Below are 16,007 nucleotides of genomic sequence, written 5' to 3' on the forward strand. Positions count from 1 at the left end.
CCTCTTTTTGCCAGAGCAAAGGCTGCAAAGACCCGCTTTCTTGAACTTTATTGCCATTTTTTCAGAAAGCAACATCCAAACAATTGCCATAGGCCAGGTAGAGAAAGAAACCATCAAGTACAGAGGCACCAGTAATTAGACCCCCGCACAGCACGAAGGGACTGACAGACTCTCATCCACTCTTCGCCACCCAGCTTCAGGAACTCAGAACTAGCAACACCCAAACAAACAGGAGCTTCAGCAAGCAAGCAGCACGGACGGAGACAAATGCGGCAAGGGCTGTTTGCCTGCCAGAGCGGCTCTCGCAGTCATCACCAGTCACATTAGGCAAGACCAGGGGCCCTTTAAATCAGGAGCAATGCTTGTCCTGATCCTCTGAGCACAAGCTGCCCTACTGCCCTCTGGCTACGGCAGGATTTATTGAGCTGCTGCGAGCAGCAACGGCGGTTGAGATGGAATGTAGTAGTGGGGGGTGGAGAAGGGCAGACAACAGAAGAAAAACCCTCACTGGTAACTATTCAGCAGCGTTAGCTCCTGCTGCTCCTGCTCCTCTTCAAGAAGGAACGGCAGAGTCCCCCTGCCAGCCAGAGCCCACACTCTGGAGATACTTTCACAGACCGGTGTCTCTCAAAGGTGCTTAGCTCTAGAGTCCTGGGATTCACACTGAAGCACAGCTGCCATCTACGACTCCCAGTCATCCTCATCCTCCTCACCTGGGGGCTGCTGTGGGGGTGGGAGGGGCGGTATGGAGTCTGACATCCGAGCAAAGGCACCAGCGGGGCTTCCAGGAGCGTCGGGATTCCCTGCGGCTCCTGGGCCCTTCCCTGAAATACCTGGGAGGGAAGCAGAAGCACCGGTGAGTGGGGTGCACACGGGGGCAGGAGAACACGCAGGCTTAGCAAAGGTGAGGGGAAAAACGTGCCTCGTAGCACTGCGGCCTCAGCACCCAGGTGACACAGGCAAGCAGAACTGTGAACCTTTAAATGCCACGAGAGCTCCCGCAAGGGCTCATTTACCTGAAGCTCCACCTGAGCAAGTCCATGCCCTCCTCTGCCCTGTGTGGACAGCTCCGGTGCCCTGATGGGCGAGGGGACCAGCTACCCCGGCACTGATGAGTCCAAAAGGGTACCTCTGTGCCTCCCTCACCCTGCAGTGCTCCCTCCCGGCAGCTTTCAGGGCCCATCATCAGCCCGTCACACACAACCTGCAGCTCACTGCTCCAGCTGGACGCGAGGGGGGTTCCCCTGGCAGCCCTCTAAACGCGCCCCCAGCCACGCCGCAGCACACCGGCCTGTTCCTGGGGCTGTGGCACAACTGAGGAGCCAGAAACGGCTCGACCTCTTCCCTAGAGGGAAGGAGCAGCCCACCCTGCAAGACATACCTTTGCGCCTCAGCACCAGTTTGTTGAAGAGGTCTGACATCAGATCTCCACCTTGTCCCGTAGCTCTCACTGAAACAGCAAAACCCCGTGAGTCAGATGAGTCAGTGTGAACCTAGCACAGAGGTGAAGCGTTCTGCAATACTGTCTTTAGAGTAAGGGGAAAAAAGTACACCCTGCAATCTTGTGTCATGCCCCTAATCTCCTCTCCCGCTACAGCCCAGTTTCAGGTCAGGAAAACACCAAGCACCGCAGGGTAACAGCATCCTCTGCGGAAATTCAGGAGCAAGAGGGGCTCGGCCTCTGCAGTTTCACTCTGCCAAACCAGCTGTGTCGATATCCTCACCACTACCCAAACCAACGCACTCAAACCCTCTCAGCCCGGTCCCTTTCTTGGCCCTGGAGTTTCCTGTAACTGCCTCCCACGCAGCACGTGAACTTCAAGCGTGCCCTAAGACAGACAGGGTGTGCACCAAGAAGATGAATGCGCTCCTGGCCGATGGGGTGCGGCAACTCCAAAGCGCCTTGAATGGGAAGCACCCGAGACCTTCTGCCAGCCTCTGTGCATTCCTTGTGCTCTTGGCTTGCCAGTCTCCCCCCGGACCTACACCTCCCCAGCCCCGCGCAAGAGTAAGAAAGGTCAGTTCTGCAGCACCTTGTTCTTGTTCCTTCTGCTTCTTCTTCTCCAGCTTCCTCTCCTTGACGCTGCGGAGGTTGGCCTTCCCGATGCCACCAGCCTGGCGGATGGACTCCAGGAGACTGGCGCGCCCAGTAGAGGGGTTCACCACCTCCTTCGGGGCTCCCTGGACCGCAGCTGCAGGGACGGGAAGGACGCTGGGTCAGTGCCCCAGCTGCAGGCCCTGCTCCCACACCCTGCTGTCTGCTGCCTGGGGCTGCAAGCCGGGCACAGGCTCTCACATTCCAGCCACGGGGGACTGAAGGCCTGCAGCCCCCCTCCAGGCAGGAGCAGCTCCCCCTTCCAGCGCAGCGTCCCTCATCCCTCAGCTGGGAGGGAACTGCGGGCACAGGCTGGAGCCAAGGAGTCGGGTCAGGTTCTGCTGGTGACGCCCAGCCTTACCTGTAGGCACGGCCTTGCTGCTCTCCTCGCTCGCTGTCCCGGCCGGTTCAGGGGGCGCTGCGGGCTGGGGCAGGGGCGGTGGGGGAGGCACGGTTGTTGGCGTAACAGGAGGTGGGGGGGGAGGCGGCGGCGGGGGAGGTGGCAGCAGCCCAGGATCTTGAAGGTCTGAAAGATGAAAGAAGCTGTGTCTGAAGAGTCCCAGAGGAGCCACGCTCAGAGCTTCAGCTGAGAGCTTTGCATGTCTCAGTGGCAACAGATTCGAGTCCTGCCGCATGCAGCAGAGAGCTCGCAGCCCGTGCAGCATCTCGTACAGCACACGGGGCAAGGCGAGGGCTGAGATTCCCCTGCTCGGCCTTGCCCAGCTCCATCCCCCGGAGCCTGCCCCGCTTGCCCAAGCTGCCACGAGGCGGGCCCCTCCCTGCATACCACGCTCCTTCCTCCCTGCGGTCACTGAGGCCACCCTGACATCCCCACCAAGGGACTTTCTCCTTGTCTCCACTTTCTCCTAGTGAACCCCACTCCGCTTCATCCTTCACCGGCCTGGGAACAGGGACTGGAAATACCTGGTTGCAAAGGCTCCACCGACTCGGTGTTGAAAGTGGGCAGCTCTGGAATGGCACTGCTGGGCGCGGAGGGTGCGATGCCGGGGCCCAGGTCCGCGCTGTACATGAGGTCCGCAGCAATGCCAGGCAGGTCTGGCAGGTAGGACGGCACGTCGATCTCAGGGACCTGGCCCAGGTCTGGCACGTAGAAATAGTTTTCAGCTACCTAAAAGAAACCCAAAATAGAAAGGTAAGGCAGCGAGTAGGCACTCGTTTTCCCTTGCAGCAAGCAGGGGCACTGCAGGGAATAGCCCGGGCAGCAGTCAGAGCTGCCCCTCAGCTGGCCCTACTACCCTCTGCTCTTGTCCCATGGCAGCTGCCCGTGCCCCGAGGCTACTCCCTGCAGAACAGGAAGGGCAAGGCAGGCTGCCCATGGACAAAGAGGTGCAGGACTCTTCCTAGTTTCTTGCCAGTATACTCTCTCCTCCCACAAACAAGTTTTATGCATCAACCTTTGCAGCCTACATAGGCCAGTCCCTTCTGTTCCAGAAGGAGTTAGCACAAGGGGGATGATCAAGTGATGGAGCCTCCAAACTTCTCTAGAGCTCTGAGGTCTAGCAGCAAGGCCAGTCGGTATCAGATGACACTTGTCACACCATCCAGCAAATGCTTGAGCAGAGGAACAACCTACCAAGTTTGAGGGTTTTGTGTCACCCATCAAGCCTACACCAGGACTTCAGGCACAAAACCAGGCAAGGTCCTTCTGACAAGCAGGATATCCTGCAGCCCTACGTGGGGGGCATTCCCCTACCTGCTCTCCACCCTACAGAAGCCCTTTCCTCTCAGAGAACTGAGTACAATCCCTTGAAGGGGAAGCAGCTGCAGCCCCACAGCTACATCCCACCTGCCGGTCCAGCTGTCCCCTTTCGGTGATGGAGAGAGGAGCATCAAACAGCTTCTCTTCCGTCTCTGTTTCCAGAGCCACATGGGTCTTGGTCACTGCTCCAGCCAGAGGATCCAGGAAAACGTACTTCTTGTACCTGCGGGCAGAGGATGAATATTTCAGTGAGGCCACCTCAAGAGCCAAAGCCAGAACAAGCAGTATAGCCAAGAGGTGGAGCACTCCCAGCTGTAGCCTTGGGAAAGTTCCCAGCAGCCTTCGAGCTCCCAACTCACTCAAGCAGGTGGAACACGTGGGGCCCCCCCTCAGTTTCCTTCCAGCCCCTTTTTCCTGCCTCGCTCCTCCACAGCCAGGAGCTGATCAGCTCCCCATCCTTCCAGCACAGCCTCACATTCACCCTGCAGCACAGCCCCACCACGCTGCCACCTCTCCCAAACTCTCTCCCTCACACCTCCTGGCCTGAGAACGCCCTACAGCGTGCAGCAGGACACCAGTCTCTCCTGGTGACTTGTCACTCGAGGGGCAGGAAGGAAAGACAAAGAAGGAAAGTAATCAGAGGCTTGGGAAAAAAAAAAAAAAAAGGAGAGGAGGTCCAGCAGTGGAAAGCTCAAGAAGGGCTTAAAGAAGCTCTCCAGTGTGGAGGAACCATGAAGCAAAGCCCAATGGGAAAGAGAACTGCAGTGTGTGAGGCAGTAGAGACATCAGCGCAGTGACAGTGGTCAAATGTTGCTGTGAGAAGCCATCAGGAGGAGGAGTACCTAGGCAGGCACGTGGGGCAGAGAAGGGCAGGAGTGGCAGCAGCTCTCAAGGCCGGCAAGAACTTACAGCAGGATGACAGAAAAAACTGCATTAGGGAAGGGAAGCGTAAAGTTGGGTTGAAAGCAGGTGAGTGGAGGATTCCTCCCAAGGGGGAGGGTGGGGAAGAAAGGGTTGCTAGCTAGGAGCTAGCTGAGAGGCACCAAACCCTGTCCCATCGGGAGCCCGGTATGCAAGCTCCCCAGAAAAGCAAGCCAGCTCACAGGTTCTCTGTGGTGTTGAAGAGCAGCAGGGAGCTGAGGGAGCTGATGTTCCTGGGGAGGCTGCCAAGACCTTCTTCTGCATCATCCTCCTGGTGAATTTTGGTGCTCACGCACAGAGGGAAGTACTTGAGCTTTTCCTGCAAGAAGACAGACAACGGTTGGCAAGACACTAAAAGCACAACCACTGCAACAGCTCTGCCCAGCCACCACAACCCACACTGCTGGATCCACTGCGGGGTCTGGGAACCCTCCTGCTTCCTCTCCTCCTGCCTTTGAGAGAGGAAGCACACAGACAATATCAGAACCCCACACTCATGACGAATCTCAGCAGTTCAGGCTCACAGAAATTTCTTTTGGTGCCACAGATGAGTCATACGAACTGGTGTTTCTGTGGCAAGAATCCACCAAAATAAAACCACCATTTGGGCACTACAGCCAGAGGCAGGGATCGAGCACCTCCATCCAAAAGGTATTTGCTATAGTGTCTCCATCTGGGACATACCAGACATTTTTTATGCAGGCAAAGGCCCCCGAACATGTCTGTTACCTCCCCTCTGCTGCCTTCAGCTGATGTTTTAGGAGACGTGATCCCACGGCGGGGGTACACAGGGGAGACAAAGGAAAAAGAGGTTAGGAAAAAAAATGCGTGCCTTCGCTAGGCAGATCAGGCAGAAGGGAGTGTGCAGGGTGGAACGTGCCAGATGGTTTTGCAAAGCCTGGGGGATTTGCAGGAGTTTTCAACTCTAATGAACTGAAATATCCTCTCTCTTGGTTCTAAAACTTCATGTATAATATATAGAACTCCCTTTAGAAAAGGACTTATTACATCTGAACTGTTTGACTTTTATAGAGCACAGGAATTGCCATCCCAGATCAGACCAGTATTTCAGCTAGCATGACAGCACCCACTGCCAGGTACTCTGGGGGATGATGTTCAGCGCCCAGAACACACTTTGCTGCACGCACTGCACCAGAGGGGGAAAGCATTGAGTCCCTGAACCCACAGAAAGCCTCTGAAACAACAAACCTTCATCCCAGTCCCATCCCCACACCTCTCCTCAGCCCCTTCACAATTCCCCTTCTTTCTTCACAGTCAAACTAGGACAAGCAGCAGCCTCACAGATCTGAGCTGATAGAGCTGCAGACGAGAAGACACCAGAGAGCTAACCAGGACAGTCTGTCAGATTAAATATTTGGCCCCACTCTTGTGGTTTGCTTCTGTCACCAGACGATGACCAAATGTGCCACTTCAAATGCTGCCTACAGCTTCCTGCCGCCTCACTACTCCCAGCAGCTCTGCTCTGCCCCACTCTGAGCCCTTCTTCCCTGGTTGCACTTGTGTGGGGGAACGGGAGACCACTCTTGGTTCAGCTGTAAGACCACATCTCAGCAACACAAGCAGTTTCTGCTCCTCGAGATTTCAGGTACTGGGTTCGGTAGCCAGAAATACTGGGAAATGGCTTAGTCACAGCTCAGCAAATCCACTGGAAGTCTGTGTGGTGCTCTGAGACTTTAAAATGCTATAAGAAAAGACAGGGAGGTTTTTATTTTTTATTTTCCCCTCAGATAATGCATTCCACCTTGTGAAAAGTACCCTGAAATAAACATCCTGAATTTCTGCAGCAGCAAGTAGGCAAAACTATATAACTTGTTACTTAGAGACTACAGAAGCAGAGATTCAGAAATGAAGGTTCTTTTGATTATTAATATTCATTGCCCAATGTTTAATTTTTTAAGCATGAGGGAGTACTGATGTTTTTGCTAGAACTGTTCACACACTTAGCCCTCAAGTCAAATATACTTTTTTAAGTCTCTCTTTGTAGATTTCAATTAGCACTGGAAGACTGTGCATCACCGTAAGGGTGGAGCGAGAAACCAACCATTACTTACTTCTACTTATAAGTCTAAGCTAAGGCAGTTATAAAAGCACTAAGCATATTACTCTGAAATGTAAATCCTTTTAATTTAAATGCCGCCAAAGACCCAGTCTTACTCAAAATACCTGGATCTGTTTTGAAATTTAGAATAGGCACCAGCCATCAATAACATCCTGCAACTGCAAACTCCGCGAGCTCAGACGTCATTTAAAAATGAGTTTTCTTAAAGCGACACTAAGGCTGCAAGCCAAAGGTTTAGCAGCCTGACGTATCCAACACCCGAACCTGGTGCTTTGGCCCTGGCAGGATCACATGCCTACGTACGGTGTGTTTCCAGGTATTTTTTTCCCTATGAGCCTATGGCTAAAAATCTATAAAGTCACCCTGGTTCTCAAGGTTAAGTAAACAGACGCTCTTAGGAAGGGAGCTGGAGTGACACATCAGAACGTCCCTTCCCTCCCATGCTCGTGCAGTTCTGAGGCTAGCTGGCACCTGAAGGTTAGGAAGTGCCAAAAAGCCGGTTCAGCTTCCCCCAGCCCATCACAGACTCTGCACACCTCACGAGGACATCTCAAGCTACTGGCATTGCTGAAGCGCAGCAAGGTTACTCCAGTAACCTGTAACTTTCGCTGGGACCTCTTCCCAATCCCAGACGGACCACGTTTCCCACACTCCACAGGAAAACCCCATTTTCTGGCCTCCTGAGGGGCACCTGCAGCACCGGGACACAGCTCCCACCTTGAAGGCAGTGCCCAGCACCTCAGAAGCCTGAGGGGCTGAGCCAACTCACCTTTAACCACGCTAGCTGCAATCACGGCCACGGGCAAGGCAAGGGCATCAGGCTTACCATGAGGACACCATCTCTGGCGTTCTTAGCTGTCGTTGCTTATTCTACCAACTTAAAGCATCCTCTCAACAGCCGAGTTTTGATTTGCTTGGGGTGTGGAGGGGCCAAGGAGAGTTTCCCAGAAGGAAAACATTTTTTTAAATAAAACTGCAGAACCACACACAATTCTAACTGAACTGCTTTTGCCCCAGAGCACAAACCCTAAGTGCTCAGCACAGGCTGCCACCACTTACTCTCAAACTGACAGGAGGAGAGCTTGCTTTCCTGGTGGGGCATGTGCTTGGGCATGTGTGTGTGTGTGTGCGTGAGTGAAGTTAGCAAAGGCCACCGTGACTGCTCCCAGCAAAGAGGCCCTCATTAGAAGTGAAAACAGGCAGTGATCCTCTGCTGAAAGCCCTCAATAATTGAGGAGGATATAAATGCAAACATCAGACTTCCCTCTGTCACATTTCATTACTGCAAGGCGTATCAGGCTCCTTGCTCGGCTGTGGCTAAGAAGGGCCTGTCCCCCTGGATGGTGCTGGGGCCACACTGAGCCCCGCTCTGCCAGCAGCTGCTTCTATCATTCATGAGCCGGCAGCCTCCTGCCAGCACAGCGGCGTCCCCCCGCTCCACGCGGCTGTGCAGTTCCACATAGGGCTGGGGGGACAAAGCCAGAGGCCCAAGGGAGACCAGCAAACCCAAGGGAGGACCGAAAGTCACAGGAGGAGGGGAAGGAACACCAGCATGCCGTGGGGCCTGCAGAAGTCCCCACGATTAAAACTCAGGGAAGTTTAGTGTGATAAATTATGCAGTAGCAGGTTTATTTTTGGGCCAAGGCACGCAAGGATGAGGAAGGAAGTCTCTTAAGGTGTGGCAGCAGGGAATGTGTCAGGTTGAACCCTGACCTGCCAGTTAGAGCACATCTGCTGCTCTCGGCACGGTGCATACACAGCAACCTTTGAACACAGCAACCTGTCTTCTCCTCCTCCAACCCAGGCAAGGGGATGTTGACCCAGATTGCTGGAGAGTTCCTTGGCAGCATTTCACAACACACCCACCGCTTCTCAGACCTCCCCAGGTAGCCTCTCCCTGCCACTCAGCCCACAGGCTAAACAGGAACTCGACACTTCAGGACCTCCTTCACCAGCTGCAGACAACAGATATCCTGCTCCCCACCTACATCCTAAAGCCCCGGTCTACTTCATCAAAGAGACGGTCAGCCTCCCAGTTGCTTTACTTGTTCCTCTCAAGGTCTTTTCTCCTACTCCTTACCTGCAGAGATTTCTCATCCAGCATTCGGTGCTTGCTCTGAATCTTGTGTCTTGGCCATTTCTGTTTAGCTGGGTCTTCTGCACCAGCAAAAATTGAGCTGTACTCCTGCAGCCGCTCAGGGGCAGGGTACTTGGCACTGGAAAATACCTGTGGGGAGACAAGGAGGAAATTAAAAATCCCACCGACGAAGCAGTCCTACATTATAGAAACACACGGAGTGGATTAAGGCACATCATTTGTGCTGCCAGTGGGAATGGACAGCCTTGGGGTCAACGGGCTCCTAGGGGCTATCTGTGCAGACCCCACCATGCGTGAACCATCAATTTTGAAAGTGGAACTTAGCAGCAGGAGGTCACAGGTGAAGAGACTTCCACTTGCAGGAAGGACGTGGAATTAAACTGTAAAATTTAACTGTATTAAATGGAGCAGGAATGGGAAGAGGAGGATTTTCACCAGTGTTACACAGCTCACAGGGATAAACATGCACTGAAGGGGAGGCTCTCTAAAAGCAGTTTCCATTCAAATAATGAAAGAGTGTAAGAGCCTGAAAGGAGAGGGTGCTCAGCTTAGTGCAGCACAATACTTTTGATTTCTCAGGAAGTATTTGGGGCAACAACTTACATAGGCATCATAAGGCCAGGAACTGGGTGGTCTGTGGGTTTACAAATCACTAATTGGCTTTGTCAGGAAGAGGGTTCTTAGCACAACTCCTGCTCAGAAGCAAGGCATAGAGAGGAATGGGCAGCAGCAGAAGCTAAGCAGCTATCTGTTCTTCTGCAGAGCTTGCTTCAGGGGTGAAGAGAGAAGTGGAAGGAAGAAGGGAGGCCATGCAGCCTCACTACCTTAATAGCCTTCTTGCTGCCCTTTATCTTCTCAATCTTTGCCTGTGCAAGGGTGACTCTCTCACTGATGGCTTGAAGTTGTGCCCGGCTGGCCTCCACCCGCTGAGAGATCCTAAGGAGCAAGCACAGTGCTTAAGGGTAAGAATCCAAAACCAGGGATTTTTTGGCAACAGCCAGTGCCCAGGCAAAGGGGAAGGATGTGAATCTCAGTGTCTGGATTGTGTCATAGGATAAAGTAGTACTGGGAGAGAAGCGCTTGTCCTGGTCCCGTGAGGAGCTTTTTGTGCTCCGACGTGAAACTAAGTCAGGTCTGTGGCTCACAGCCCAACATTCCTCTTGCTGGTTGAGGCACAGCGCAGAAAATTGGAGAACTGCAGGACAGCAGACTGCAGAAACACCTCATTGCAGAGACTGCTAATAAGAAAGCCACAGCCAGTTATCACCTGCCAACATATTTTAAATAAAAATAGTTTCTTAAAAACGAACAGGCATCACATGCCACTGAGCAGAGCTGAGAACGCGCAAGGCTTATCCTGTCCTCTGCTCCGCCAGCAGTGTGGTGCGTGACTTCTTCCTTGCTGCTCTGCAGCTTTGTGATTCAGTTTCTGCATCAGTTAAGCAACATTAGGTCCTCATTTGGAGCAATAATGTCTGCTAACTCGTGTAACGTTTGCATGACTAGATCAGCATCAAAATGCTTTGGGACCGGGGAAAAAAGCGCTCTGTGACAGCAGGGGACAGCATCACTGGTTAAAGTACCTCTGCGTTCACCACGTGGACACGTCCCCTTTCCCACAAAGCTTACAGCAGGCACCTTGCAGCGAAGAGCGTGACAAACCACCAGCACACTGCACGCTGTCGCTACCACGCTGTAGGAACTGTTACACAAATTCAGCCAGAGGAGAGCTACTGGGACCGGGCACCAGCAGCAGGTAACCACGGAGTCACCTTCTCAGAAGAGACTTTCCTTCCCCGTGCATAACTTGTACGTGTGCCCTAGCTTCAAGCTCAAAAGCTGACAGTTGTTGTAAAAGTTCATCGCAGTAACAAAACCAGCACAGAATATTTTTATGGCTATACAATCTAGCAGGAGACACCATACTCCGCTTTGGCACTGTTTTGTAGCAATGAGTTCCATCGGATCATTTTGTGCCTGTGAAAATCAATCTCAAGTATTGTCTTGAAATTTCATCAGAAGTCCCCCTTTGCAATTAGGTAGAGAACTCCATGCTTTTTTCACTCTGCCCATGTAATTCCTTTTAGCAGCACAGTTGACATCAACTGTGATCCATGATTCCCACTTTCCAACTGCACCAAACCCGTCTTTTCAAGTACTTTCACTCAGTACAACGCCTCTTCTCCTACAGTACAAAAACAGACTCCACTAAAGGCCCCTCGCTGGTTGCAGCTAGTGAAAAAACAGTAAGTACGAGCAACCTGTTCTCCTTGTACCATTCTGAAAGACCCCCACTTCCATCTCTAACCAGCTCTAAGTGTTTCTGTTTGTTTATAACCACGCAGTCCTCTTTTGGGGGGCATAAAAATGCTTCCTCATGCATAGGCCAGGAGAGCACACAGCCAGTTCCTACTTTATTCTTTTTGGAGTGGGAGATGAGCGAAACCAAACCTCGTGAGGTTCTGCCTCTCCGTATCATTCTCCACTTCTCCATTCTTTTATTTTAAATAGATCCTAACAGCTTGTATTTTTTACCAACACCAAGAACAAATCTGTTCATGGTTTCCTTCCCACACCCTCCCTCTGTCTCAGAGGAGGAAGTCCACATCGTTTATATCCTGGATGCTTCTCAGAGCAGTTTACGTTGCTCCTTTTAGCGTGCATTTCCTAGCACCTGTCTGCAGCAAATTTCCTGTGTCACAGGGTTGTCCCATTGCCTCGTTTTGTTCAAGCGTGAGGTGCCTCTGAAGGACCTAAGCCTTCCCTAACTGGCCTTCCCAGCAAATCTTCCTACCTCACAGTTCACCTCTTTTGCAGATGTCTCATAATTGTATTGACTGACTCTATTCCCAGCACTGCTCCTGGGGGCACCTGCCTATTTTAACTTCCTTCAAAACTGAAAAAAAATAATTGGCTATTTATTTCTGCTTTGCCTTTCTCCCTTAAATCAATGATGTAATTTTTCCTCTCACCTGTGAGCAGACCTCTATCCTAGAAGAAAGCAACAAAGCCTTCCTGAAGCTCAAAATAAAAGCAAGGTTTCAACTGTCTTTTAGCCAGCGCTCTGCTGTCTCCCGCACCCAGTTCTCAGGGGCCAACAATGCACATGTTTCTCTCCCAGACCGAAGCGTTAAGCAAATACTCATGCTGAGACCTGAAAACCTGTAACTTTTCCCCTCACTCTTACTCCATGAACATGAGTGGATCAAGTGAGGCCGCAAATGCTGCACTCGCTCCCCTCCCTGCCCTGTATTATCACCACTGCTTCACCAGGTACCACCTCATCTTCTCCCTTCCCACAGTCACTCTTTCTCCAGGCAGGAAGAAGCAAGAAAGTTTTTGCAGCACAACCCCAACCCCAGGACTCTGCAGCAGCACTGGAAACAACTCCCCAGAAGACTCAGAGCAACACTCTGCCAGAGCTGACGGCAGGCTGGGCTCAGAGACCAGCTCTGCCTTGACCTTGCCAAGATCCCACATGTAGGACGTCTCCAATGAGACAGCAACCTGAGAAGTGAGAACTGAATGTGGATTTTGCTAGCTTGGGCTCAATCCTCAGAGCCCATAATGACATTTTCTAGGAAAGTCATTCCCAGAACTTTCTGTGCATTTTAATGCAGAAAAGTGAGGAAAAAGCTTGTTTACAGTTTGTGCTTTGGAGAGGCTTACTGTTGCCCTCTCCCAGGATTCAACCAGGGTGAAGAGTCCCAGGTATCCTCAGCGTTCATGCTTAACCACTTCCACATTGAACATTCATCCTATTGGATATCTGCTGTGGCAGAGGAATGGTGCCACAACTCCCTTTTTGTCCACACCAGACAGAGGCAATGCATCACCTGTTACAAAGCACTTCTCGGTACTGGGGTACCGGTACCTCCCGTAGTGCAGGAGGGCACCAGGAAGACGAGCACCTCTCAGCTCACAGTGCTGCACACCTCCTTCTCATTTAAGGTTTGCTGGGACCTCTCCTAAAAAGAAGGCATCTCTAAAACCAGGGCATGACTGGCAAACACCGTGCTCTAGCTGCAACAGAAACGATGCATCCTAAAGGGAAATAAGGAAGCTTCTCTATCTACAGCTTCACCTTTCCCTCCTAACGCCAAACAACCAAGGGATTACACTCACCCACTGAAAGGCAGCATAAGACACACTGATTGCTCCCAGCACAAGCTGGGGAAGTTGTCTAGTGCCAGCTCAGGCATTTTTAACGATTATGGCTACTCCGGGAGGCACCCCGTGCTTTGTCCTGGGATCTCCACTCTAAGATTTGCCAGTCTAAACCCACTGACGTTAGGAGATCTGCCAGAAACCTTCACCTGAGGTGGTACAGATGCAGGCCTACAACACAGAAGGAATACACACCAGTCTGCAGAATGGATTTATGTTTTGCTGAGCAAGGTAACTATCAAAAAAAAGATTAAACCCCCTCAATCCAACAAACGTACAGGCTCCTAAAAATGCATAACTTATGTATGTACAGTTCAAGTTACAGCTGCGTATGTTGGTTATAAGGGATGATATATCATACAGACACTGAAAAAATACATGGAAAAAACAAACACATGCTCAAGCATCCTCCAGCAACTTCAGTATTTCTCCTGCTGCGGAAACTGAGCTTACTTGCAGGAGCCAAATTGCTGTTTATAAAGAAAGGAAACCTGAAGGACTGGAGGGGCCAAAACCCAAGGGTTTCCAGGGCAAAGTGCTTGAGGCAGGGCTGCAGTTGGACTTCAACCTCTGTTTAGGAAGGAGTGAGTGACTAAGTGGTGTTTATTTAAAAGGGAATGGCAAGATGGGCAGGAGGAGCAAGTGTTTATAAAACGGTCCATTTACTGCCCCTCAGAATCCTGCACTCAGGCAGCTGAGAATACCATCAGCACCTGAACCTACCCTGTGCCCATCCTATTAGTCACTGCTGTGTTATTTTGCTCTCACTGCTCTTTTCTGCTTCACAAACTCCTGTAGTTGGATTCAATGCGACTGGAGTTGCAAAAAAGCAGGAGGCGTACAGCACCAGCCCCTCTGCCTTGGGCAGCGTGCACGCCCTGGGACAAGCGAAAAGGGAGCCTGCAGAAGAAAGGAGAACGTACCACCTGCCTTCAAAACCTGGGCGCAGAGCCAAACCAGCCTTCCCAGCCCAGTGCTTTTCTTTCGGGAAGTAATACATGTGGCAGATTAAATCTATCTAGTAGATTATCTCATAATCCATACAGACTTTTATTTTTATCTATGCAGATATTAAAGCCAATCTTTCATCTGCTTTGATTCAAGCTTTCACATTCTCTGTCCCTCTGAAGTCTTTTTACACACAAGCTCCCCTTCTTGCCCTCGATGTAGATCTCGTTGCTTCTTTCTCCTAAAGCCCTCACCTTGCTGCCTGGTGCTCGACTCCATTTTAGAGGTGACTCCCTCAAAGCACCCACAGTGGTTCTCAGGAACACTTATCACACCTCACCACTGCCCTTCCTGGCCCCGTATCTTCTATCTCATCTGCAGCCACAGAGCCGACCATTTCCGATTATCTCCTTATAACTTCTCTGATAATCCTCGCATTCAGGTGGCTACTGAAAGACCTCCCCAGCTGCATCTGTGTCTGCTCAGAGGGGAAAAAACAATTGTTATCTTACTCCCACAGGACAAGGACACGAAGCATTAGGCATTTGGCATGCGGGACACTGGACTCTGCCGCTCAATTGCCAGCGCTGGTAATAATCCCATATTCCTATTAGTGTCTCCGAGCACTTCACAATGCCAAAAAAAAATGTGATTTTTATCACCTATACTTTCTTGGGATCAGACAGCACCAGAAAAATGTTTAAAATCAGAGCAGGTTTGAAGGTAGGCTGACAGGTTATCAGAAAGGTGACTGAGCAAAGCAGCTTGAGGAAAGACAGAATTCAGCTGGAGGGAAGTATCACGGCAGAAGCAGGGCCTTTGCTGTCCACGTTGAGCGCACGTATCACCTAAAAGTGACAGGGATGACAAAACTTGGGAACTGGAAGGGAGAAGAGGTGAGTTCCACATCAAGGTGAACGAGAAAGACAAGGCAGCAGAGTCTGGGAGCAAACCTCTCTGGAATACCAAAGAACTTCAATTTCATGTCTGAAGTACAAAAGTAAGTGATCAACCAAGGAGAAAGAACATTGCGGAGCAGAATGAGTAACTAAGTTGCACAGGAGGATAAGCAGCCCAAGTATTAAATGACTTTTCCCTTAAATGAGGACTGTACACATCACAGCCAGCCAGACTTCTGGTCTCCTCCCAGTGCAGGCTCCAGCCCTGAGCGATAGCAGGGAAATGCTTGGTGTTGTTCTAAACTTCTAGGTACGTAGGGTAAATTTTTCTATAAACCCCTGGCTTTTTGCCTAAAAGTCAAGCTATTTTTTTTTCCTAGCAAATCGTGATTTCATTAAATCCCTCCCTTACTGCAGGAGGTGTGAATTAGAAGGGATGGTGTTTATGGTTCTTGCATTTTATTACATCCCCAGACTCTACAAGCAGCCTGGTGCTGAAGCAAGGTAATGATGAAGAATATCAGTGCTGGCTGCCGTTCATCCTTCGATGCCACCACTGCAAAACCAGCACAATACCACCAGTGATGTATGAGGTACCATCAGACCTGTAGGATGAGGTTCAGCAGGTTTCCAGAAGTGAGAGGACTAGTGGGGAGGCGAGGAGAGACTACTGCTGGGGGTGGGAAGACATCGTCCCACGATGAAAGCAGAACAAGGTGGTACTGAGAGTGCTGTGCATTCATTTTTCTTCCCAGGCTACAGAGCCCACTTCCTTCCTGAGACTCAGAGACATGTCATTACTCTATTCCATTTGTATGCTGCAGAGAATAATAAAATCTCAAACATTTCCAACTTCTAATTTGTGTAACAGTCTTACTGAAACAAGGCCATGGGCTTTTATGGCTCCTCAGGCTGCTAAAGTGGTGGGGAAACATCAACGTTATCACCCCCAGTGCCCATAACTCAGGGGTTAGACGCACTATCCACTGGACTGAAACGGGCCTAGAGAGCTAGGCTAGAATTTCTGAGTGCATCCTGGCTGGCTAACAAAGGATAGCGCTTTATGAGGCACTAGTGTG

At 51.2% G+C, this 16,007-nt stretch overlaps 1 protein-coding gene across 4 annotated transcripts in view; it reads right to left on the reverse strand.

Annotated features, from left to right (window-relative positions):
* Positions 1-34: 34 nt before the first annotated feature.
* Positions 35-16,007, reverse strand: part of WASHC1 (WASH complex subunit 1) — a 42,069-nt gene continuing 26,096 nt past the window's right edge. For all 4 annotated transcript variants that reach the window (XM_040561986.1, XM_040561990.1, XM_040561999.1 and 1 more), the window contains 9 exons: positions 9,739-9,850; positions 8,897-9,043; positions 4,919-5,055; positions 3,903-4,038; positions 3,020-3,224; positions 2,457-2,621; positions 2,034-2,192; positions 1,382-1,450; positions 35-833 (listed from right to left, as the gene is read on the reverse strand). In XM_040561986.1, the coding sequence (XP_040417920.1) occupies positions 682-833; positions 1,382-1,450; positions 2,034-2,192; positions 2,457-2,621; positions 3,020-3,224; positions 3,903-4,038; positions 4,919-5,055; positions 8,897-9,043; positions 9,739-9,850 (1,282 nt within the window). In that variant the 3' untranslated portion in view covers positions 35-681. The remainder of the gene's footprint in view (positions 834-1,381; positions 1,451-2,033; positions 2,193-2,456; positions 2,622-3,019; positions 3,225-3,902; positions 4,039-4,918; positions 5,056-8,896; positions 9,044-9,738; positions 9,851-16,007) is intronic.

Source organism: Cygnus olor, chromosome 1, assembly GCF_009769625.2.
Source record: "Cygnus olor isolate bCygOlo1 chromosome 1, bCygOlo1.pri.v2, whole genome shotgun sequence".
Classification (NCBI taxonomy): Eukaryota; Metazoa; Chordata; class Aves; order Anseriformes; family Anatidae; genus Cygnus; species Cygnus olor.